At 44.3% G+C, this 27,147-nt stretch overlaps 1 protein-coding gene across 1 annotated transcript in view; it reads right to left on the bottom strand.

Moving 5' to 3' along the window:
• sv2ca (synaptic vesicle glycoprotein 2Ca) overlaps positions 1-27,147 on the bottom strand; it is a gene marked incomplete at both ends in the record, with an annotated part of 86,849 nt that overhangs the window by 24,631 nt on the left and 35,071 nt on the right. The window contains 2 exons of the mRNA XM_080738857.1: positions 12,670-12,821; positions 20,749-20,925. Coding sequence (XP_080594983.1) covers positions 12,670-12,821; positions 20,749-20,925 — 329 coding nt within the window. The remainder of the gene's footprint in view (positions 1-12,669; positions 12,822-20,748; positions 20,926-27,147) is intronic.

Raw genomic sequence — 27,147 nt, 5'->3', positions numbered from 1 at the left:
TGTAGGCTTATTGTACCATGAACAGTGGAAGCAACAGATCTACAAGCTCACAAATGGCAGTGTTGTATTGGTCAAACACCCCTTAATTCACACCACGACAACGTTTAAGGTGTCAAACCAGCCTGCATTAACATGGGAACGAGCCTGCATATCAATGGTCTGCTACCTCCATAGGGTAGGTGTTAAGCTAACTCCATAGGGTAGGTGTTAAGCTAACTCCATAGGGTAGGTGTTAAGCTAACTCCATAGGGTAGGTGTTAAAGGACCAGGTCACCTCTGGGACAACCAGATCTTATTTTATTGTTGTGTGGGACACGAGCAACACAATCCTGAGTTATTTTTTGTGTTCAATCTGTGTTTTTAGATAGTTTAGTATTTCAGCCGATTTCAGCATGCTACAACTGGTCATATGCAGTAGTGAAAGTGAGCCGGAACGGCCGGAACCCCCGTTCCGTTAAAACATTTGGGGACGGAACGGAGTTCCGTTAAGAAGAGGAGAAGCCAGCTGTCAAAATCCCATGTTAAATAACCAGCCACAAACGCACGTCCAGGAAGGAAGAAAACAATAGCCTATACTAAAGTCAGATTAACATACAGTAGGCTACACAAGTGTTACTAGTTATTTTCTGATAAAGTGCTTCTAAATTATTCCCGTGGGTTTGTGTAGGTCAGTGTGATCCAGTCTGTTTGCGTTTCAGTGTTTGTTTGACACGGAGCGGGTAGAGGTGAGACGTTCGTGAACGAATCGAGTCTTTTGAACGGCTCTTTGAAATGAACGATAGGATTCGGTTCACAGTAGGGAGCCGTTCCTTTCTAATGAACAGTGGTGGGAAAAATACTCAATTTCTTTACTTAAGTAGAAATATCAATACTGCAATCAAGTAGAAGTTTGGAATGTTAATGTACTTGAGTAGAAGTATCAAAATGTAGGCCTACGTCTTTTGAACAGCTCTTTGAAAGGAACGGATCCCAGAGATCCGGCTCACTTCAATGAGCCATAAATCCCATCTCTAGGAGGACTCGTGTCTGTGCCTGCATGCGGCCATAAATGCAGAATAGACCAAAATGATTCAATTCTGCATCTGGGAATGGGAGATGTAGTGGAGTAGAATTAAAAGTATTGGAAATACTCCAGTAAACTAGGCTAGGCTATACTTAAAACCTGTACTTAAATACAGTACTTTAGTAAATGTACTTAGTTACTTTAGATAACTGGTTATAATAATGTGTAATAATAATATAATAATATAATAAATATAATAATAATATATATGCTTAGCCTTCTGTATGGAACATGAACAATATGAAGAGGCTTATTATAGAGGGGCAGCAGGTGGGCCTCCCAAAATAAAGTTTTCTATGCATTTCAGGGGTTTTGGGGGATTAGAGCCTCCCAAATTTTTTTCATTTATGACAGTTCCGGCAAGAATTTCAAACCACTTTCACCACTGGTCATATGATGCAAAATGCATCATATGACCAGTTGTAGCATGCTGAAATACTAACATATCTAAAACACACAGATTGAACACAAAAAATAATTCAGGATTGTGTTGATCGTGTCCCACACAACAATAAAATAAGATCTGCTTGTCCCAGAGGTGACCTGGTCCTTTAAGCTAACTCCATATAGTGTAGGTTTTAAGCTAACTCCATAGAGTAGGTGTTATTCTAACTCGAGAGCGACGTGCGTGCGTCATTAAAAGAGCTCAAAAATGATTGTTGCGTCAAAGGCAGAAGCAGAGTTGATTTCATCGACTAAACTTCGATTTTCCTCTACCTCTTTTCACCTGACGAAAACGAGTGAAAACTAAATAAAAACTAAGATATGATGACTAAAACTAAGACTAAAATATATTTCGTCAACAAATTAAAAACTAGCCTAAAATGTTAGGGAGGGACTAGTGGAGATCCAGTCATGTCATGCTTGGTTGCATTCAGGTGTTGCGCTCTGAAAATAGAGCGCAACTATGTTCAGCATGTAACCAAAATCAAATCATCCAAATCAGGCATTATGGCGCCATCAAGGCACCACCAAGATCCATTTTAGTTGACCAAATCAACTGCAGATTATTTTAGTCGACTAAAATCTTTTGCCCTTTTATCCGTCTGTAAAAATTTCCCTCTACAGACCATGAATGCAGTTTTCTCTATGGTGAAAGAAATGCAAATGCCCTCTTTCCATGCCATACCTGAAGGCAGCATCCAAAAGAATTGGCTTGTCCAAACTCTCCTTAACTTGAATGCAGCATCTTATGTTGAAATAATTGTCCTCTCTGCTTAGTGTGGTATCAAGCACCGAAAATAGCCGACCTCCAAGCTCACACCGCGTCACAGGGCGACGCATTGTGAGCTTGGAGGTCTGATATTTTTTCTATTATTTTATTATATGAAATTTCTATTTTTTCTATGCTATATTCTCTTAATATTTTCACCAAAAGGCCCTTTTAGAAATGTTTTCTTGTGCATTTGAGGTTTCCACAGCCAACAGAGAAGGGTGTCGGTGTTTTCCACGCAGAGCGAGAGTAAATAAAAGAGTCCATTTAATGAGAGTGATGTTTGGACTGAGAGATGGATGAGGTGCGCACACACACGCACGCACGCACGCACACACACAGACACACACACGCACACACACACACACACACACACACACACACACACACACACACACACACACACACACACACACGCACACACGCACGGGCAGCGCAGGGAGGATTAATGGAATGTGTAGCAGGAGGAATGGAGGTTTTTGTGTTCAGTTAAATTCGTTGATCTCAGCCCACAGGCAGCACTGAGCACTCCTACACTCATTAATCACTGTATGGAGCGCTGACACACACACACACACACACTCACACACACACACACACACACACACACACACACACACACACACACACACACACACACACACACACACACACACACACACACACACACTGTATGCACACACGCGCACACACTCACACTCACACACAACACACACACTGTATGCACACACACACGCACACTCACTGCACCCATACATACACACGCACGGATGAAAAGCAATTGAACAGCGGCAACATCAGGGGTTTCTACATCACGACATGTCTGTCTGTCTGTCTGTGTGTGTGTCTGCAGTGTGAGTATAGCGGTGTGTACATTGTGTACATTGTACAGTGTATATACAGTATATAATATAATCCTTCATCCAACAATAATCTGCTAACATTAACACAGTGTCACTGGGATTATGCTAATCTGCTTTACACTGTTACTGAGATGTTCTCTCTTCACCTGTGTGTGTGTGTGTGTGTGTGTGTGTGTGTGTGTGTGTGTGTGTGTGTGTGTGTGTGTGTGTGTGTGTGTGTGTGTGCGCGTGCGTGCGTGCGCGTGCGCGCGTGCACCAAGGTTATTATAGTAAACGAAAACTAACTAAAAAACTAAAACTAGAATGGAAAAACATTTTAACTGAAATAAAAATAAAAACTAAGCTTTTTAAAAAAACGAAAACTAACTGAAACGGTATTGTGTGTTTACAAAACTAACTAAAATTAACTAAAATTATATAGAGAAAATCTCCTTAATTTTCGTCTTTTGAGGAAATAAAAAAATAAAAAACACCAGTTGGTGAGGTCAAAGAGAGAAGTTGTATGTCTCAACATTCCTGCCACTCTCAACAATGATATTTTGTTGATTTTCTTTATTAGACAATACTTTTTCCGGGGCTTTTTTAATCTCACCCCTGACAAATACCCCATATTACGTAAAAGACTAAAACTAACACTAAAACTAATCAAAACTAAACTAAAACTAAGCATTTTCAAAAAATAAAAACGAAACGAAACTAGCAACCTCACTTTAAAAACAAATTAAAACTAAACTGTATAATTGAAAACAAAACCTCAAAACTAATAAAAATAAAAACTAATGGAAAAATCCAAAACTATTATAACCTTGGCGTGCACACGCGCGTGCACACGTGCGTGCACATGTGTGTGAGAGAGAGAGATAGAGAGAGAGACAGAGGTTATGTGTGTGTGTGTGTGTGGGGGGGGGGGGGGGATTATTTTTAAATGATATCAGTGTAGGCTCGCTGAAAGGCCAGACCAGTATGTTAAACCAAATCTTTATAGATCAAGTTTATTTTCCTCAAAAAATTACTGACAGTACAAAGGCAGGGCCTTTAGCCAATGAGGAGCAGCGTTTTTGGTGACATCACTACCAACAAGTGTGACCTGATATAAATAGCAACAACACCCACATGAAACCACAGATATAAAGAGCTAGATGCCTCGTTCGCCTCTGCAGTTAATTGGAGTGATGTGCAATAGTTCTTGTCCGGACTTCCTGGCAAAACTAAGGGAACGCTGTCAGTCAAAGTGACTACTGGCCAATCACAGCGCGACTTTTCCGGGACTTATCCAAGGACCACAATTCAATTCAACAGAGCCAGTTCCGATGTTGCGCGGCTCAGCTCTTCTCACAGGCTGCCTAAGTAAAGACCCGCCCCCTGCCTCTGATTGGCCTGTCAACTTCCCTATGTGTGACGCACGCGGAAGCAATGAAGACGGAAGTGATAAAGATTCCCTTAGTTGCTAAATGCATACGCCCCCTAGCCGAAGGAGGCGTCTACCTTTCTATGTCTATGCATGAAACCTTTTGAAGCATGTTCTCTGAAAGAGTCTGTTCTCCCAGGCCAGTATGTTCTCCAAAATCTTTATTGCGACCGAAGGTTGCACTTTATATGTGAACGGTCACAGCTTGACCGTATCTCTGTCACGCCTGACACTGTGGTTCCCCTGACACATCAATGATGTCACACTAACAGAATCCATTTTATGCCCATATATGGAGTTCCCTGATGTCATCAATATTAAGCCCATATCTAACAGGACTTCATATGGGAATGCCCATATATGGAGGCCACATCGGCCACATACCACACTAACAGAATCCATACCGGTATATGGCCAAGACAGCCCATATCTGTGTGGCTGGTTCTACAGACAGGGATCTCCATGTATGGGCATAAAAGGTTATGACGTCAGATGTCATAGACATCATAGGACTTTCACATAACGAATAAGCATGTATGGCTACCAGGGGTCTCCATATATGGGTAACTGGTCAGATAGACATCACTGGCCAGATGGCCAAGAATTGGTGTGACCGTGGAAAGTTTACCAGCTAACGGATCAGACATTGTTTAGAAACCATGCTATGTTGATGATGTAAACATCACTTGGTTTTGGGACGGCCACAAGGCTTTAGCCTTATAATGGGAGCTAAAGGGTTAAAGGCATCACGCTATCTTTGGAACGGATCTGGTCTTCTGGATAGGGATTATTTTCCGAAGCAAGAAAGAAAGGAAGAAAGAAAGAAAGAAAGAAAGAAAGAAAGAAAGAAAGAAAGAGAAAAGCGTTGAGAACGTGGGAAAGTGCAGAGGAGGGAAACAGACAGAAAGAAAGAGAGAGAGAGAGAGAGAGAGAGAGAGAGAGAGGGAAAGAAATACGGAGAGAGAGAAACCAGACAGAGGAGGAGGGGGGGGGGGGGGGGGTGCCTCAGGGCTTCTGTTTAGATCATGTTTGTTCTGGAAAACTCATTACTGGGGTTGTTGTACCTAATAGACTGTCTGTCTGTCTGTCTGTCTGTCTGTCTGTCTGTCTGTCTGTCTGTCTGTCTGTCTGTCTGTCTGTCTGTCTCTAGGAGGAAGATGTTTTTCTTTTACTTATGCACGCTAGAAACAGACTCTAACAGTCACATAATGAGACAGAGGCTGCAGTGATGATGACGGCCATGTCTGCACTCACACATTTTATCCTTTCAGTGTCAGCTTGCTTTCTCTTTTGGTCTCACTGCTCACCCCAAAAAAAATCTCTCTCTATATATATATATATATATCATATCAATGGTAGTGGAAGGAGAGACAGGATTTCTGTCCAATGGCTGCAAAGAGGGAGGGGCATGAGCACCGGCGGGACTTGACAATAGGGATGGGACAATAACCAATATTATCGCTTATCGTGATAAAAAAAAAAACACCCACGATAATCATATTGTGGAAATTACATATTGTGAAATCGTCCTCCGTCATGCAATGGGATCAATTCACTTTTTATTTGCCAAGCTGCATATCCGGTACCACTTAACCCATTTAGGCCTAGGATTATTGACTGCTTTAACTATTGAAAAATAGCAGATATACAAGCTCACAGCGCTGCAAGCTTGTAGATCTGCTATTTTTGAAAAATCATGATTTTTCAAAGTTTTTTTGGAAGTTGCTTAGGATAGGGAACTCTGGAAGTCTCAGTTGGAACTGTTACCCCCGTGACCCGATTCCAGATAAGTGGTTGAAGATGGATGGAAGGATGGTAATTAAGACAGGCATAATAGGGCCATCTCTCTCTCTCTCTCTCTCTCTCTCTCTCTCTCTCTCTCTCTCTCTCTCTCTCTCTCTCTCTCTCTCTCTAACGAGCATTAATTGATGGAAAATCAATTAACAGCCTCCCGTCTAACAAGGAAAGAATGTGAACTCCTCTGACCCTGTACCAAGACAACAACATACCTGTCTTAATTAAAATACATACATATTACATATAGTGGTATACAGTAGAGGATTGTTTAGTATGTATACAGTATATGCATATTTTAGCCGAATCATTCTCTCTCTTCATCTCTACGTTCTGCTCCTATGAATTATAATCTCGCCTTCGTTCTGGTGTTTTTACCCCTGCTAATGAGGTAGACTAATTAACACTGAAAGGGGCGGGATTTCCTCCTTGTCCAGATGGTGTGTGTGTGTGTGTGTGTGTGTGTGTGTGTGTGTGTGTGTGTGTGTGTGTGTGTGTGTGTGTGTGTGTGCGCGCGCGCATGCGTGCGTGCGCGTGCGTGTGCGTGCGTGTGTGCGTGCGTGTGTGTGTTTGGGTAGGTACCCTAAACATAGCCTGATACTTCAGTCCGCACATCACCACCCCCTGTTGGTGGGTGGTGTGTAGTGTGGACTGAACCCGCAGATATTTTATTTTATTTCAGGCTCGCCTGAAGAGCGGGCGAATTGAATGGGCCAATCAGGGTTGTATGCTTGGGGCACGTGGTTTGGCTGCTCCGGTCCCAGCCCCCTCCAAACAGAGCTCTTCTGCCCACGTCAGAGCAGTGTAGGCCCACGTGAGATTCACTAGTGGACTCTGATTGGTGTCCTCTGCCCACGTGAGAGTCTAGTGGACTCTGATTGGTCCGCGAAGACTGTCATGGCGGAGTCAGACTCGACTCGAATTCTTTTAATAAACTATACAATAGTGCCGTTTCATTACGTTTTAATACCATTTTGCACTAACGTAAACATGCAGTCATATAATATGTTATGAGAAATAACGTATTTTTGCAATGTCACGCCACGTCGCCGTCGGCGACACACGGGGCTGTGTGTGTGTATGTGTGTGTGTGTGTGTGTGTGTGTGTGTGTGTGTGTGTGTGTGACGTCAATAGGCTTTACCCCACCCCCGCTGAAGTAGAATCTCAGTCCCCAGGCTCAGACTCAATCCCAAAACGAAGTGTGTGATTGAGTCTGACGCTTGCAGTCAGGCTACCCTAAACATGCAGTAATCCTGGTCTCTATACTGCCTCCCCCTGGCCAGCCAAGGTGTCTGATGGAGGGGAAAGGAACTGGTTGGAATAACGTGTTCCTTCCACACGCTACGTCCAGCGGGGAAACTTCCCCCCTGTCAGGTGATAAGAAGCGACTTGGACTCCTCATGCACTGAAGGAAGCATGAGCTCAGTTCAAGGCTCTCCCCAGGTTGGCAGATGGAGAGCCCAGGTTACAGCTTAGGCCAGGGGTCTTCAACAGGGGGTCCGGGACCCCTCGGGGGTCCTCAGAGTTACTACAGGAGGGGGTCCTCCAAATCTTTGTGTGATAGAAACTTTAATTTTACATTAACCACATAAACCATAGTGTCCATATTCTGAGAGCTTTAGCCAAAAATAGCCGATCTACAAGCTCACAAGGCCTCAAAGCACGAGGCGTTGTGTGAACTTGTATCGGCTATTGTTGGCAAAGAGGTTTGGGGTAGAGGGGAAAAAAGAGCAGACTAAGTACAGAGTGAAAGGTCAAGTTGATTATATTGAAAATGTGAAAACACATATTGACATGAATCCAAAATACACTGATGATTGTGCTGTCAAACGATGAAACTATATGGAATCTATGAACAGGTTGTGGGGGTCCCTGCTTCATCTCTCGCTCAACTAAGGGGTCCTTGGCTTGAAAACATTGAAGACCCCCTGGCTTCCCAGCAAGCACGTCAGGACCTGGACCAATCAGTGATGTCTGGATTGGGGCCAGATCACAGCCCATATGGGGATGATCTTGACGTCATTACCAGGAAGTCATTATAGACTTTTTTGTTTGACAGGATTATTGTTATTGTTTGTAATGTTAGTTGAAATATGAGCATATAAGGTTATATTCTGGGACATATCGGACTAGTTATGATATTTATCTGGCCTAAAATATCACCTGATGTCAACCAACATAAATCCTGTCAAACAAAAAGGTCCATATGACGTCCTGTTAATGACGTCAAGATCATCCCCATATGGGCTGTGATCTGGCCCCAATCGAGACGTCACTGATTGGTCCAGGTCCTGACCGTGCTTGCTGGGTTAAGCAACTGGCACCGAGTGAAAAGAATGGGTTATAAAAATCGTGGAATAATAATGTAAAGGGAAGAATTACACAGGTGTGGTCACGGCACACGCACACGCACACACACACACACTGCACTGCATGGTGTTGAGAACTGAGAGAGAGAGAGACAGAGAGACAATGTAACTGACAGTAGGCGATTATGCTGTCCGTATAAGGCTTGTGATTGGCTGAGCCGGAGGACGTAACTCGGACGGCGCTGAGTCGTCTCAAGCGGATGTCGCAACGCTCGACGCGGCGACTCGCTCGCTTTGCCTCACTCTACGGTGTCTCACGTGGCTCAAGTCCGCTTCAGACGGCGCAGCGCCGCCGTCTCCACCGAAAACAAGCGCTCCTTTACAAGATATCTCCTATGGATACAATAAGACATGAAAACCTATCCTATAATTACTGTGTGTGTGTGTGTGTGTGTGTGTGTGTGTGTGTGTGTGTGTGTGTGTGTGTGTGTGTGTGTGTGTGTGTGTGTGTGTGTGTGTGTGTGTGTTAACTTCAGTGACCTCCCATGGTGTCAGATGGTATTGTCTTTAATCTCCAGAGGACCAGACTAGCTCTCTCTCTCTCTCTCTCTCTCTCTCTCTCTCTCTCTCTCTCTCTCACACACACACACACACACACACACACACACACACACACACACACACACACACACACACACACACACACACACACACACACACACACACACACACACACACGTGATGACATCACAGGGGTGGCTGAATTGCTGCCTGCTCATAAATCACCTCTGGATGTAGCTTTGTTCCATTACATCAAAGGAGAAAGAGCTAATTATGTCTGAGAGAAAGAGAGAGAGAGAGAGAGAGAGAGAGAGAGAGAGAGAGAGAGAGAGAGAGAGAGAGTACCATTGTGTTGTAGGGTAACAGTGTGGTCGCATAGACTGTAAAAAAATATGGACGGTGGAAAGCCATTGGTTTCTATGCTGCGCAAATGAAGCTTTTTTGGCCCTTGTACGGGTGCCGCCATCATTGTAGAAATCAACGTTCATTGGTAGAAATGGTACCATCTCGAATGCTATTGGCTGCCAACGGTCACATGCAACCACAGGGATACATGGGACATTGTCTTGAGCTTGCCGAAAATACAGCACACAAAGAAGAATCATCACAAGCCTATGATCACAAGCCCCTCCTACAGCATACCCTGCGCTATAACCTCAATTATAACATAAATTGGACCATATTTTCACAAAACGCATATCATGGTGATTGAAACCAGGCTTTAAACTAGCGAAAGGAACCATAAAGTACTTATGACAATGTTTATTAAGGTAAGAAAATCAAATGTAAAAGTTCGGGGGAATAGAATGTAATCCTATGGAGAACATGTTGCTTCTGGTACCAGAACAGCGCAACTAGCGGCCAATCATAGGAATTTTCAGTTCTGTGTTTGCCTCATTTTAAATCGGGAGAACTACACCCCTGTGTGGTTGCGATGGTTTTGAAGTAACTCTGGAAAATAAAAAGCCTGCTGATTCACAATACAAGCATGTTATGACATATTCTTCTGGTTGCTTTTGGTTGTTGATGTCCTCCCTATAGACAATCTGTGAAAATATTTTGTACATTCAACCAGTAAGTGGAAAATTGTGCATGATTAACCTTTTTGGTAAACCAAAAAAAAAATCAGATGGTGTTGTAGCAGTCCTAATCACAGGAAAATGTAATGTTAAAAAATTAATAACGTTTTTGTAAGGTTTTATAGCCATAAATCATAAATCATAAATCATGCTCTAATTTGCATTTTGGGGATATTTTTCACAATAATAACACATGTACATGTTCTAGACATTCTAATGATCACGAACAAAAAAAATATTACAGGCATTTTACTTCTGTTTTTGTGAGGAATAGCTTCAGTTAACTCAATCAGTGCCTTTCACGGGATGTCGCGTGAAAAGTAATAGAGTATTAATAGTGCCATTCACGCGATGTCGCGTGAAAAGTAATATATTACTGTAACGGCGAGTAAAAATACCTAGTACAATGGCCGACGCTCCGGAGACGAAATCCGCGCTGATTTGTCATCATCACGGCTCCACGAGCATACAATAGTCATCCCATAACATTGAGGTGGACGGCCGATCTCATCTTTAATGTCCATTATCTCAAAACTACACTTTAGAAGCTAGGATGGAGGCAGATGCTCGCTTATGTTACACAATGATAAAAGCTCCGGTCGGCCATTACACAACTCCACGTGGAGAACGATCGGTTCCGGCGCACGATCCGATGACGTCAGACCGGAAGTGATTGCGTGGTGGACTTCTGGCCTTCAAAATAAGACAACGCAAGTGAATGGGACCTGAAGGAGGCACTTTGGACATTATAATCCGTTAATGTCTGGGGCTCTGAATGAGTTAAAAAGTGATGTTGTTCGTCCAGACGCTGGAATTTCAACTTCTCTGGGAGGTGTGAATGTCAGCCACTGTGGGGGGTATTTATATGCAAATATCGTGGCCAATGGCATTGTAATACTAAACAATAGGATTTAATGGTGATGTTAAACACCTTCTAAGCCGCGGCAGAACCCCCTGAACCCCGGTACTGCCGTGCAATCAGCGTTTTATTTATAAACATATTTTAAAAAACAAACACACCAAATGATAAACAACGCGCGCGGGTCGTTCAGTGCAAGCCAGCAGGACGTGCACACACTACGTGTTTGGGCGGCCACTTACTTAGAAGCTGCTGCTGGCTGTATTTCTGCCGTTCATTTGCATGGAGCGAGATGGGGTAATCCGCGAGAAAAAACAGCGTTCGAAAGTACATTACGTCCTCGTCGCACGCACATCGATCTAATTCCATGTATTCCACTCATTCCGAAGCCTTGATTTCGCCTCTCGTCTGGTCGAAACTCTTGAGGGGATGGGCTAAACCAGGCTGCAGCACACACAGTGAAGGGGAACGTAATGGCCGCTCGTGGAGCCAGTGGCAGAGCCAGCCGATGACGTCATCACGTTTCTGACGTGATCTGATTGCACAACGTCTCTTAAAGAGACAGAGCACGACCTGCGACTGTATTTTTCAAAAAATTATGATTAATTTCATAAATTACGGCGAAGTACGGGAATAGACGATTGGCTGAGGGGACCCAGTAGGAAGTCCGAGGGAGTGCGGCCAGGCTTAGAAGGTTAATGTGAAAAAAGAACAGGAAAACTAATTATACATTTAAAAAAAAAATGATTTAAAAAATGTTGCCAAAAAGCAACGCTGGGCCTTGCAGGGTTAGAAAAGTCCTTATGTAAAAGGCTGCTGATTCAAAACAGAACCACATTTACATTCTGATTGTGTTGTAGGATGTAGGAACACTACCTGTAGACCATCTGTGTAAGTATGAGGTCAATCTGGGAACCCAGATCAAAGAAAAGGCGACGCCCACTCGGTCTGTCTCTCAGAAGCGTAGCGACTCTGAGGCTGTCTCGAGAGATTAGCATGAGGTAAAACCAACCAGCAGGTAGAAAATGACAAGGGATTGACTTGGAACTCCATCTTTCAGGATAAGCATGTTTTTGCCTATGTGGAGTCCCTTCAATCAATTTCCTGACTTTTGCCGTAAAAGTAAAACAAACTACTGACCATCCATTTCATGAAGAGGACAAGTCAAAGTTACTGTATGAAAAAACACTGTCAGGTTTTGTACAACCCTAGAAGATCACCAGGATTACAGGGGATTTCCGCTTGTAGAAAGTCCTCATATAAAATGCTGCAGATTCAAATGTGGTGAGTCCCTTCATGGATCAATTTAATGACTTTTGCAGTAAAAGTAAAACTCTGGACAATCCATTTCATGAAGGGGACATCCTAAAGATATGAAAAAACAATGTCACTTTTTGTTCTCCCCCGGGTAGGGGTATCGCAAAACCTAAGGCTCTTTTTTAGGGTTTGTTCCTCCACTATAGTGTGGTAGTAGTAGTGTGATACATACCATAGTGTGGTATAATAGAGAGAGACCTACCATAGTGTGGTATAATGGCCCAGGCCATGGCCGAAGCGTAGATCTCTCCTATCATCCAGAACATGCACAGCCAGCTCAGATGTTCTCCTCTCTTCTCTCGGGACAGAACCTCCGCAAAGAAGGAGAACACGATGGGAACGGCGCCCCCTATCCTGCAGGAGGACAGGAGAAACTGCAGGGTCAGAATGATTATTACACAGCTTGGTTGAATGCTTAATTGGTCAATGGCTGAAATCAGCGGTGTGTTATTTCTGGATAACAGACCGCTGCCTCATCAAAGGCTCAGAACACCTGCTGCAGTCAGGCTGCACTCATACCCGAGGGAAGTAGGGGTGCTGGGGGTGCGGCCGCACCCTCTCCCCCAGGTCCCACCGCACCCCCCACCGCACCCCCTAAAGGGGGGTTGGGGGAAAAATATTGCCCCTCGGCAAGTAGAGGCTCTGACATCAGTGGCGTGAAGTAGGAGCTATTGGCTACTTCTATTTCCAGTACAATTTTAAAATAAACATGTGTTGAATGATCGATTGTATAGTCAAAAAAAAAGAAAAGAAAGACTCTTGTTTTGAAATGTGCTTCTGGGCACTGTTTAGAGAGGAAATGGCTTTCACAGGACTTCCCTTTTAACTTGTCTGAGCGTCTGTCTCTCCGTGCGTACCATGCGTCATGGACTCGGTGAAATATAACAACACGGGCATAAAGGAATATAAACAGAACACCAAGACAACACAACCTAGGCTATAAAGGCATTAAACATCGCCCTCTGCTAGTCCTTGCGTCTTCACTGGTGAGTTGTGGCTATATAGACTTTTAATGATGAATGCTATGCTATGCTGCTGTGCTGGCTAATGTACTGTTTGGGCTAGTGGCTAATGGCTATGGTGTACTGTACCAGAACCAGCTGTTTCCATCGGTCGGGACCGATGCGGCGGACACATTGTATGGGTCACAACGCAGTGCGAAGCGACTCGTTGTGAGCTTGTAGATCTGCTATTTTCACTAATACTTGTTTGGTACAGGGTACCCTAACGTTGGTCTCTTGGTTCACGGGCTAAAAAGTTTGGGAACCATCATGCTTGCTGTTGTAGACAGTGGTGTAAAGTAACTAAGTAGATTAACTGAAAAGCTCTGGGAACTGAATGATTTTATGAAACTGGCACTTGTTGTCTGACTGTTGGTACCAAGAAATCCAGACTATATCTTGCTGGATGGTGCATGTGGAGATTGTGTTACATTTAGCTAAAAAATAGACTGCGGAAACCCGAATAAAACACGATCAAAACGCATAAAACTACTGTAAATTAGTTCCCACGGCTATGGCTGCATTGCGTGAATTTAGAGCCGTATCCAACATGTTAGCCATGTAAACAAACACACAGCGACATTTACAACTAAACGTTGCTGTCAAGAATGTTTTAAAACAATATTTGAAGCGAGAAATAGACAACACAGTAACAGAAAATGGATTCTATTTGACCAACACTTGTTTTCAAAGGCGACGATGTTGCACTGGGGGGGGGGGGGGGGGGGGGGGGGGGGGGCGTGTTCTGTTTACACAATGCTGTACCTCCAACTGTATGTTCTGTTTACACAATGCTGTACCCCCTCCAAATGTATATATGTTCTGCACACAATGCTGTACCCCTCCAACTGTATATGTTCTGTTTACACAATGCTGTACCTCCAACTGCCTATATGTTCTGTTTACACAATGCTATACCCCTCCAACTGTATATATATGTTCTGTTTACACAATGCTGTACCTCCAACTGTATGTTCTGTTTACACAATGCTGTACCCCCTCCAAATGTATATATGTTCTGCACACAATGCTGTACCCCTCCAACTGTATATGTTCTGTTTACACAATGCTGTACCTCCAACTGCCTATATGTTCTGTTTACACAATGCTATACCCCTCCAACTGTATATATATGTTCTGTTTACACAATGCTGTACCTCCAACTGTATGTTGTTTTATGTTCTGTTTACACAATGCTGTACCAACTGTATATGTTCTGTTTATACAATGCTGTACCTCCAACTGTATATATGTTCTGTTTACACAATGCTGTATACCCCATCCATCCATCCATCCATCTTCAACCACTTATCCGGAATCGGGTCGCGGGGTAACAGTTCCAACTGAGACCTCCAGATTTCCTTATCCTGAGCAACTTCCTCCACTCCCTCAGGGAGTATACCGAGGCGTTCCCAAGCCAGTTTGATGATATAATCCCTCCATCTGGTCTTTGGTCTGCCACGGGGTCTCCTCCCAGTGGGACGCGCATCGAGGACATTCCTAGGAAGGCGCTCGGGAGGCATCCGTACTAGATGCCCGAGCCACCTAAGCTGACTCCTTTCAAAGTGTAGGAGCAGCGGTTCTACTCCAAGTCTCTCTCGGGGGACTGAACTTCTCACCCTATCTCTAAGGGAGATACCAGCCACCCATCTGAGGAAACCCATCTTGTCCGCTTGCACCCGCGACCTTATACTTTCGGTCATGACCCACACTTCATGACCATAGGTGAGAGTAGGAACGAAGATTGCTCGGTAGACAGAGAGCTACCCTCCAACTGTATATGTTCTGTTTACACAATGCCTCCAACTGTATATATGTTCCCCCTTTTCAACATGCTATTACATTTTGACACTTGCTTTGGCAATGTAAACGTATGTTTTCTCATGCCAGTGGTAGACACACAGTGTAGTTCCTAGGAATACGTACAGTCATCACCTTCCTCCCTGAACATGGGCCAGTTGTGTTCTCCTAGACGCCCGACAATTTTGTATTCTCCTCAGAATAGATTTGTAGTTCCTGATCGGTACATGTTACCAAGTTGACCAAATCAGCAAAAAGAATGTAACAGCTAAGCAGCCCCTCCCAGCACGTACTATATATAACCCTTCAGTTGCAGCGTTTTAACGAACGCAGTCCCTTGTGAATCACTCCAACCACCAGTAGGGTAAAGTAACTAAGTACATTTACTCAAGTACTGTGTCATTATACTCCACTGGAGTATTCCCAATTTTCAGTACTTTTACTTCTATTCCGTTACATCTCAGAGGAAAATAGTGTACTTTACTCCACTACAATGACATGCAAGTTAGAAAATGTGATACTTTGTAGATTTTGATTATTATCACAAAACATACATTAACCACTTCAGCCCTATAATAGATCTCGGCCATTTGAAAATAGCAGATATACAAGCTCACCACGCATCGCGATGCGACGGATTGTGAGCTTGTAGATCTGTTATTTTCAAAATAATATTTTATACATTTTGCGCTTGTGAAATGCATGCCCCCAGGTTGCAGGCATGCATGCAAGTGGCTAAATATGTATTTTTTTGACACAATAAGCCCATTCCCAAGATGCACCGCAATCTTTCATGGGCAGATGTGACTTATGGGGGCAGGTGTAAATAGTAACAAAGAAATTGCCGTATTATTGTGTCTAAAAATACTTATTTAGCCACTTGTACGCATGCCCCCACCCACTGAAATCAAAATACAAAAAATGAAAGCAGTAAATGAAAACATTTTAACACTCATCTTTCATTTTCTCTAATTACAATCTAAAATATGAACCCTTGTTGTAAAAAAACGAAGTAGTACTTTACGAACATATTGATGCCGTTAATTACGTACTGTACTTCTACTTACATACTTTTACTTAAGTAAATCATGTGAGTACTTCTCCCATCACTGGTTAAGTGCACGCTGTCCCTTATGATTCACTCCACCCCCCCCCCCCCCCCTCCCCACGACCCCCCCTCTCCCCGAGAGAGCTTTTTCAATTACGCTGACGGCACTCAGGGGAGACACACACACACACACACACACACACACACACACACACACACGCATGCACGCACACGCACACACGCACACACACACACACACACACACACACACACACACACACACACACACACACAGAGACGCAATTACCAAAGTAGCTCTTCCAGCTCTTTACAGCTCTGGGTTCCAGCTCAGATCATGCAGAGGACGCCATAAATCAATGCTATGTAGAGGTCACATGACTGCATACTGAAACCTCTTAACTCCACAGTTTAAAGGTAGGGTAAGTGATTTCATTTAACTCAAATAATACCAAAATGTTATGATAGTACTAGTTACTGTAGTGTTATGTTCTGATAGTACTAGTTACTATAGAGTGTTATGTTCTGATAGTATTAGTTACTATAAAGTGTTATGTTCTGATAGTACTAGTTACTATAGAGTGTTATGTTCTGATAGTATTAGTTACTATAGAGTGTTATGTTCTGATCGTATAGTTACTATAGAGTGTTATGTTCTGATAGTACTAGTTACTATAGAGTGTTATGTTCTGATCGTATAGTTACTATAGAGTGTAGTTAGTATAGAATGTTATGTTCTGATAGTACTAGTTACTATAGAGTGTTATGTTCTGATAGTACTAGTTACTATAGAGTGTTATGTTCTCATAGTATTAGTTACTATAGAGTGTTTGGTCCATGTTTGGACTTCAGCCTTATCTCCTGTGAGGAGAAAACAAGCAGATTCAAAACCGTTGGGTGAAAGGGTGGGGCATTCCTCCAATCATGGTCGAGAGGGGGGCGCCCCCACTTGATCATGATTGGAGGAAGGCCCTGCCTGTCACCTACATGAAAAGTGAAACTTAAGTGAAATCAATTACCTTTACGTGTTTGCTGTAAATTAACGGCCTACTAATAAGATTCAAGATTCAATAACTTTATTGCCATGTCAACATAGTTGATAGCAATGTTCCCTCTAATTTTTTTTCGGTCTGAGCAAACACTCCAACCTTCTGAGCACAACTTGAGCACTGATGAGCAAATATGTCGAGTGCACGAGTGTATACTGTGTCAGTGCGTCAAGTCATGTCAAGTTATGGCTTATTCAAATTTAATTACAGAATAAGTAATAGCGGTTCGACTACTGCTAATAAACTGTGGGCTACTATAGGACAGTTAAATTTAAAAAGACAGGGGAAAAAGGGTTTTATATCCATTATTATTCAGTATTAGGCCTACAGACATAGCCGCGGGAACTATTTTACCGTAGGGGGTGCTGTCACGCGCTCCTCATGCACGCGCGCGGAGCGCGCGTGCACGTGACGCGCGCGCCGAACATTATCGCTTTCTGCAGTTTATTTTTTTGCTAAATGTAACACAATCGGGAACTGCACACTACACTTTCCCTTTACCTCTCCACATGCACCAGCCAGTCTATAGTAGATGGATTTCTTGATACCAACAGACAGACAACACCAGTTTCATATATTATAATCATTCAGTTCCAAAAGCTTTTCAGTTAATCTACATAGTTACTTTACATTACTGTCTACTACAGCAAGCATGATGGTTCCCAAACGTTTTAGCCCGTGAACCAAGAGAAACGAAACGTTAGGGGACCCAATAGTAGAGTAGTGAAAATAGCAGATCTACAAGCTCACGACTAGTCGCTTCGCCGCCTTCGCGCTGCGTTGTGAACTTCTAGATCGGCTATTTTCAGGACCCATACAATGTGTCCGTGACGACGCGACCCACGCATCGGTCCCGACACCAGTGTTTGGAAACAGTGGTTCTGCTTCACCATAGCCACTAGCCCAAACAGTGTAGCCATTAGCCAGCAGCATTAGCATCCATCATTACTCTAACTCTAAGCCACGACTCACCAGGTATGAGGATGAGAGGAGCAGAGGACGATGTTTAATGCCTTCATAGCCTACATGGTCTTGTCTTGGTGTTCTGTTTATATTCCTTAATATGCCCGTGTTGTTTATCTCACTACGAGTCCATGATGACGCACGGTGCGCACGGACGAGAGAGAGGTGGCCGACCGTTAAAGGGGCGTCCTAGGAAAGCTATTTCCTCTCTGCACAGAAGCGCATTTCAAAACAAAAGTCTTTATTTTAACGTTTTCATCTATACAATCGATCATTCAACATGTTTATTTTGAAATTGTCCTGGAAATAGAAGTAGCCAATAGCCCCTACATGCCACTGGTGCAATTTTCTTATTATATGAATATTTATTTTTATTTTCCTCCCAACCCCCTTGGGGAGGGGCGGTAGGGGGTGCGGTGGGACCTGGGGGAGGGGGTGCGGCCGCACCTCCAGCACCCCTACTTCCCTCGGGTATGCCTACAGACTGATTTCCCCCCTTGGGATAATAAATCTATCTATCTTATATAGTATATACACATGATGACAACATGTTGTGTAAATACAATACAAACAATGGGCCTAAATATGAGTCAAAATAACAATACATTGACATATTGACATTGACACATCTAAAGAAGTGTCATTATTATGAATAAAATACAGTCCAAAAGCACTATGTGTAGCCTACTGTATGTGCCAAAGTGCCAATGTAAGCATGCATGCGAAAATTTGGTATAGGCCTACCATTTCACACTCAATTTAAAAGAACACTGGCTTTTGACCTTGTAGATTGCTTTCCCAAAAATTAAATCATATAATATGACCTAAGCTAGCCCATAACCTTACAGAGAGGTGGACTCTCTCCCTAACCCTAACCCAATTTATATTTTTTTTATAAAATCAACAAATTAATTTAACTCTGTGGGGTTCCATTTGTACACTCTGAGTTACATAAGGGTCCATTTGGTTCCTTTTGCTGGGGACCCCTGGAACTACCTCAAGATCCCCGGGGGTCCCCAGACCCAATTTGGGACCAATGCATAACAGGACTGGAGTTATTTTTGTTACTGTAACTCGTCGTGAAGGTGAGACGCCAAGCTCTCAGCTCCAGAGAAACATGGATGCTGGATGGAGGAGTATAGTGTGTACTGTAGGTCTAATCTCTGCTGTGCACAGGCGGGGGATTTCTTTATGAAACTGCACATTACCAACCATGGTCCTCTGAGCTTCTGATACGCGAAGCAAAGCACATGCGTTTGTTTTGTTTTGGTAGCCTGCCCTACAGCCACGCTGTTGCTAACGTTAATGAACACATAGAAGATGTAACTGAGAAGGTTTTATGACGGCAATAAAACAATTTAGTCCGAAGAAGTCTCTGTTTACCACACGTGCCTGCGTGCATGTGTGTGTGTGAGAGAGAGAGAGATAGAGAGAGAGGAGGGGGAGGCGAGCGAGAATCCAGTCAAGACGGAGACAGAGCGAGAGCGAGAGAATTTGGCGAGGGGGGGGAGGCAGCCGAGAGAGAGAGAGAGAGAGAGAGAGAGAGAGAGAGAGAGAGAGAGAGAGACCTAGCGTTGCCTATGTTAAGCATATGCAGGCAGACAGAGTCTGTACACAAAATAATCAACTGCTGCGTTTCACAAATCTATTGGTGTTAATCTGCCGTGCGCTACAAAGATTTGTCGTGCGCGACAGCGTCCTGAGTTGTGCGCGGGCGCGCATGCGCGCAGCTTAGAGGGAACATTGGTTGATAGGTATTTGTCTTGTTTCACTCTCAGAGTTACACCCAATCTGTTCACTCCACCAGGCCAGGTTTTCTACATAGACTTCTATTGGAGGATAGTGATAAATCTCTGAACTGCAAGTTCACAGAATGCATGCGAGTCTATGGGCGTTTGGCATCAGGCAGGAGGCTTAGAGTTCCTCTAGCAATGAAGAAGGGCTATAAGTCATCATTTGTGCAAACTGCAGTGGAGATTTTAAATAAGAAAATGTTTGAATAGTTCCAACCCCCACAGCCCTTGATCACTGCCATGTCATGGGATGCATTTTATCTAGTTTTTAATGCATTTATGTATTCTATGTATGTTTTATTGTTCTATACTGACTGACTGCCTGTGGGCCAAAGTTTTCTTAGCTTATCTTATCTTATCTTAACCAACCAACCAAGACTCACCCGAAGCCTGCGATGAGTCGACACAGCAGGAAGAGGCCGTAACCCTGGACGAAGGGAACCCCACCCTCACCCCTTACCCCCAACCCCAACCCCAACCCCAACCAACCAAGACTCACCCGAAGCCTGCGATGAGTCGACACAGCAGGAAGAGGCCGTAACCCTGGGCGAAGGGAACCCCACCCTCACCCCTTACCCCCAACCCCAACCCCAACCAACCAAGACTCACCCGAAGCCTGCGATGAGTCGACACAGCAGGAAGAGGCCGTAACCCTGGACGAAGGAGGACAGGAAGGCGAAGAATCCGTTGGTGGACATGCAGACCAGGAGGATCTGTCTGCGGCCCACCTTGTCCGACATCCCACCCCAGAAGAACGCTCCCACCATCATCCCCAGGTACACCACACTGCCTGCAGGGGGCGAGAGAGAGAAACATTATACCACACTGCCTAAAGAGAGAGAGAGAGAGAGAGAGAGAGAGAGAGAGAGAGAGGGAGGGAGGGAGAGGAAGAGTCATTAGTAGGGAAACCACACTATTGTTCTAGCCCGGCCTGTTTTTTCTTCCATATCAACTTTTAGCCAATCAGGAGCAGCATTCTCGGTGACATCACCATTGTAGAGTAAGTCCATTGAGTTCAATGGGGGAGTGGTGCTAGCTGGAGGATTGGTCGAGCTTCACATGACGGCTGGCTATCTAGGCCAATTCTCAACCTGTGGGTCGGGACCCCCAGGGGGGTCCCCAAACTATTTTGGGGGGTCCCCAGGTGATTAACTTAATGTGCAACATTGTTTTCTCACTCAACAGTAAACAAACCAGAATAAAGTTTAACACTTATGTAGCCATGATTTTTTCTCTTCAATGGGCCACGTTGCCATGGTTACCATAGACTTCCATGTAATTGCGCAATTGTGTAAAAAGTGCACGCCCATGCCTAGATGATGCACCACGTGTGTGCAGGCTGTTCACAGCTTTCAAACAAAAAAATCCGCTTGGAAATCCGTTCAGGCATTCATGATTTATGAGCCATTATGTTTTCTTCAGATGTAAACAAACATGGCTGCCATGTTTGAAAGAATGGGTTGGTATGGGGGTTAAACATGCAATTTCGCGATCGCGATCATGCCTAATACATTTCTGGAGGTCCAAAAAAAAAATTTGAAAAAAAAAAAAATGATTTTTTTTTTCAAAAACGGCCCAAACTCGGGAAACTCGGGGTTGGCACAGCACTAGTACCAATACAAACTCGGGAAACTCGGGGTTGGCACCATATGTGTTAAGTGTAAAGAGGGTATCTGCATATTTCTAAAATGACAATTTAAGGACTTTTCAATACTTCTAAAATGACAATTGGCCAAATTGTCAAATATTAGAGGCAGAAATGCCTCGCAGCGCGAGGCGTTGTGAGCATATAGATCTGCTATTTTCACAACAGAACCGTGTTATAGAGAATGTAATGCCTCAACTCTTAGTGCTCATCAGGGTGGGGGGTCCCCTGTTCAAATATGATTATTTTGGGGGTCGCGGCTTGAAAAGGTTGAGAACCACTGATCTAGGCAATAAATATGCAACCACACTTGCAATTTCCAATTGCATCTTTCTAGTTATTAGTGTGGTTGACTGCAGTCCTGGGGAAACTTTATTCTTCTTCTAGATAAATTCAATGGGGGAAAAGTGCAATTGGAATTCAATGGGGGAAAAGTGCAATTGGAATTCAATGGGGGAAAAGTGCAATTGGAATTCAATGGGGGAAAAGTGCAATTGGAATTCAATGGGGGAAAAGTGCAATTGGAATTCAATGGGGGAAAAGTGCAATTGGAATTCAATGGGGGAAAAGTGCAATTGGAATTCAATGGGGAAGTGGTGCTAGCTGGAGGATTGGTTGAGCTTCACATGACAGTTAGCTACCTGCAGAATATAGTCACGGCAACCACGCTTGCAATTTCGCATCTTTCTAGTATTTATAGAAGTGCTTTAGAAACATCTGGGAATATGTTGTGCCAGGGAATCTGGAATCCCTCTCAAGGACTCCTGGGGGTCCCCGGACCAGAGAATCTGGAATCCCCCTCAAGGACCCCTGGGGGTCCCCGGAACAGGGAATCTGGAATCCCCCTCAAGGACCCCTGGGGGTCCCCGGAACAGGGAATCTGGAATCCCCCTCAAGGACCCCTGGGGGTCCCCGGAACAGGGAATCTGGAATCCCCCTCAAGGACCCCTGGGGGTCCCCGGAACAGGGAATCTGGAATCCCCCTCAAGGACCCCTGGGGGTCCCCGGAACAGGGAATCTGGAATCCCCCTCAAGGACCCCTGGGGGTCCCCGAACCCTTCGGTCAGCAGACTGGCCTGGGTGATGTCTCTGACGGAGCCGTTCCAGCTACAGCATGGTAAACTAGACTGCACTCTGTCCAGGTGCCAACTTGCACCTTGTGCACTCGTAGCCATTGCCTGGTAAACCAGACCGAACACAACAACACCCCCTGGCGGTAGTGGTGTTGTAGTACGGTCTGGTACCGCTTGGTTTAGATTCTTTTTCCCCAAACAGTTTCACTGTTTGGCCAATCAGGGTTGTATGCTTGGGGCACGTGGTTTGGCGTCTGGTGGATTCCCAAGGCTGGTCCGGCCCCAGCCCCCCCTCAGCCCCCTCCCTTCAGAGCTCTTCTGCCCACGTGAGAGTCGCTAGTGGACTCTGATTGGTCCGTGAAAACTGTCATGGCGGAGTCAGGCGGACGCCCGCTCGACTCGAATTATTTTAATAAACTATACAATAGTGCCGTTTCATTACGTTGTAATACCATTTTGCACTAATGTAAACATGCAATCAACTAATATGTTATAAGAAATAACGTATTTTTGCAATGTCCCCCGTGGGGACGAGAATCGCGTCCCTGTCTCCAGGTGCCGTCTCCTGACGGCACCCCGCCCCCGCCGTTGGAACGCGTCTCCAGGACTGGGACTGGGATGCCAAAAGAGATCGCGCCCTCCCTTGATAAATATAGACAGGCCATGCTGAGTGACAGTGTACTAACACTTGTTACAGTGTACTAACACTTGTTACACATACAGTAGGCTACATTATATGGACGGGACCGTGCCTATGTTCAGGTTCTATGTTCCCCACTTTCTTACCACCTAAACCTACCCCTAACCTTAACCCTAACCCTAACCCTAACCTCACTAAACTAATGCTGTGAGGTGGGGAACATAGAACCTGGGGAACATAGAACCTGGGGAACATAGGTTGGACCCCATATGGACGCCATCAATAGCCATGTTTCCATAAACGTATCCGAATTAGGGAAGCGAATTATCAGAAATGCGTATTAAGACAAAGCGAATTTAGCCTGTTTCCATTAAACTGATGAAATGCGATTCTTGGGAGATCCTGCCTGGGTCCGTCTGACCGATGTGCTGTAAACACTTCCCGCGGGCTTAGGATGGGGCTGATTTTTTCAGACCGAGAGACCCGACGTGAGCACTGCTGTGACTCGCTGCACACTCATCCTGCAGCGTTGCAGATGCGAGCTGCTGTGAGCTTGTAGATCGGCCACTTTTGGCACGCGCAACACGGTGTGATGACGAAGGGTCACTCCGTGTGTAACAACAGGTTTGTTTTGTGAGCTAACGCTATACAATGGACGTTAATTAAGCGGCGGGGGAAAGTGTTATAAGAGGACGATATGGACCAGAACGTCACCATTTATTCGCATTTATTGTCTGACCCGTTTCCATTTGTTTATTCGATAAAGCCTCAAAATCCACCTCCTCCAAGCGGATAAAAGTTTTTGTGGATAATGAATGTTTATTCGAATTTTGAAGTGTTTCCATAAAAGGATTTAAGCGCAAACGGCTTAATGTGCATTAAGAGGCTTTATGGAAACGCCACTAATGGTAAATTAGCCCTATTCACAGCCCGCCCACCTACTTCCGTTTCTCAGTTTTCCCCGGGTGCTGACTTCAATTTGAAGGGGAAACTATACTGGACTTAAAGCCAACAAATCGTTATTTCTAACGGTAAAGTAAATTATAATGGTTTGTGCCGTTTACTATCTTGTGTTCTTGATCATGCTAGCCGTATTTTATACTTTACTATTCGGAAATTGCATTAAATTTGCGATTTCTGTGTTCACTCTATAGGCTATAGTAGGATTTTCCCCTTCAAAACGGGACTTCAGCACCCGGGGGATGCTGAGTGGGCGGGTCGTGAATAGGGCTAATTGCAGCAAGATCAGCCAAAAGAGAAAAGGCGCAGTAGAAACAGGCCTCGGACCAGATGTTGAACAACGTTGTAACATTTCTATTGTAAGGAGAGGCGCTGTGCTGAACATCCACTCATCTCTCTGACTCACCAGCCGTGAGTCACTGCCTCCTGCTGGAGCATTCTGCCCCGCGCAGATTCTGACAGCTAATGTTGATTGGGTTTTAGTCATAGTCACATAGTAACATTTCACTTAGTTTCAGTGATATTTTAGTCATCTAAAAAAATAATAATCAAAACATCAAAATCTTGGGGAAATCGCGCTCTTTCGAATGACCATCATTTCGACCGGAGGGAGTAGAGGGTTAGCGACTCACTCCACGGAGGTTAGGGTTAGGGTGGGGGTTAGAGTCGGGTGTCGAAAAGATGACATGTAGTAACAGCGACACACTCCCAAAATCTTGTAATAAGTCTTTTAATCTTAAATCTTAGTCGACAAAATTAACACTGGATTGAACCCTGCAACCCCAGCCGTTCACTCAGATCATCTGACGCAGGGATGCTGACAGAAAGCCCAGGACATCTTGTCCTAGACTCTCTGCCTTCCTGGCCCCCAAACAGAGATACACAGAGACAAACATCTCTCTATCTCTGTGTCTGCCAGTGTGAGCGCAGCATAAGGCCGCGGCAGGGGTGTCGCACCAAATTCTGGGCCCTGGGTTCAAGGATTCACTGCGGGCCCCCCATGAATGTTCTTCATAGGGGGAGTATTTAGGACTTAGCATTATTACGCATTATTTTGTGCTTTAACTATTGAAACATAGCAGATATACAAGCTCACAGCGCGGCACCGAGTGCCACGTTGCTATGTTTCTATGTCAGTGGTGCTCAAACCTTTTCATGTCAAGGACCCCCAAAATGATATGTATTTGGCCACGGACCCACATCTCAAAATATTTAGTTTCAGGGACCCCCCAGAAGCTACATTTCAGTTAAAAATTTTTGCTTAAAAAATACATAATAAATGCAAAGATTTGCACACATTTCCATGACTTCAATCTACAAGCTGCGAGCTTGTAGATCTGCTATTTTTCAATAGCTAAAGTATAAAATAATGTAGGCCCCTATAACTTATTTGGGCCCTAGTAACTCAGTCCCACTTTCCCCCCCTTGTGACGCCCCTGTCTGTGTCTGCCAGTGTGAGCGCAGCGCGAGGCAGCGGTCAGAGACAGCCTTATGAATATGATGATGACCATGTCATCTCTTTAAACCCATTCAGAACGGGTACACTGTATTGTGTATCATTATGTGATACTTTAACTATTGAAAAATAGCAGATATACAAGCTCACAGCACGGCACCGAGTGCCGCGCTGCGAGCTTGTAGATCTGCTATTTTTGAAAAATCGTGAAAATTAGATTCTATATTGGCCCGATTCTATAAGTGTCTTTTGAATCCTTCTAAGACTTTTTTGAAAAACCCTATGTTTCTATGTCAGCAATCTGGCCAGCCATCGTCAAAGAAAAGGTCCTTTTCACTTAACTGGAGCTCAGTTAGTCTGTTCTTGAGAGACTGCTATGTCAGTGGTTCTCAAACCTTTTTCATGTGAAGGACCCCCAAAATGATATTTATTTGGCCACGGACCCCCATCTCAAAATATTTCGTTCCAGGGACCACCCAGAAGATATATAAAATACATATATTCAAAGATTTGCACACATTTTCACGCCTTTTTCAAAAATAGCAGATCTACAAGCTCGCGGCGCGGCACTCGGTGCCGCGCTGTGAGCTTGTATATCTGCTATTTTTCACTGGTTAAAGCATTCAATAATTCTAGGCCCTAAATGGGTTAAGGCCGTGCTCTCTGTCTGGATGACGTCTCAGCGTCTCCGCGGGACGACTGGAGGACTCTCTGGACGAACATGGAAGGAATAAAGCTGTCAGGTTAAAGTATGGAAGCTCGTTAAGGCTCGTTAAGGCTCGTTAAGGCTCGGCGTCGTTAAGGAGCCGCGCCAGGATGCTCACGTCGCCGTCCAGCAGAAAACTCTCATCTCCGTGTTCAGAACCTTTTTGTGGGTTTTATTTCTTCTGTAAATGAATGATCCTACTGTAGGTTCACTACAGCAGCGTTTCCCAAAGTGGGTGCTGTGGCACCCGAGGGTGCCGTGATGTCAGTCCATGGGTGCCTCAGAATACTTTGATAATATTTGGAATTCATCAATATCACTTCACTATGGTTAGTGAAACATTTATTTTTCCATCTACCCCAGCTCTCTTCACCAAAAATAGCAGAACCTTCCCCCCAGAATAGGGATGCTGGGGTTCAAGTGGTTAAACGTCAAGTATAAAGTTATTTTCAGTCAGTTCTGATGGAAACAGATATTTCCCTGTGACATAGACTAACGTATCTCAAGTGGAAAGATGTGCATTTACAG

Source organism: Nannobrachium achirus (assembly GCF_963921795.1).
Source record: "Nannobrachium achirus genome assembly, chromosome: 12".
NCBI classification, from domain to species: domain Eukaryota; kingdom Metazoa; phylum Chordata; class Actinopteri; order Myctophiformes; family Myctophidae; genus Nannobrachium; species Nannobrachium achirus.
Note: the sequence above shows the minus strand (reverse complement) of the source record. Positions and strands in the feature narration are given on the sequence as shown.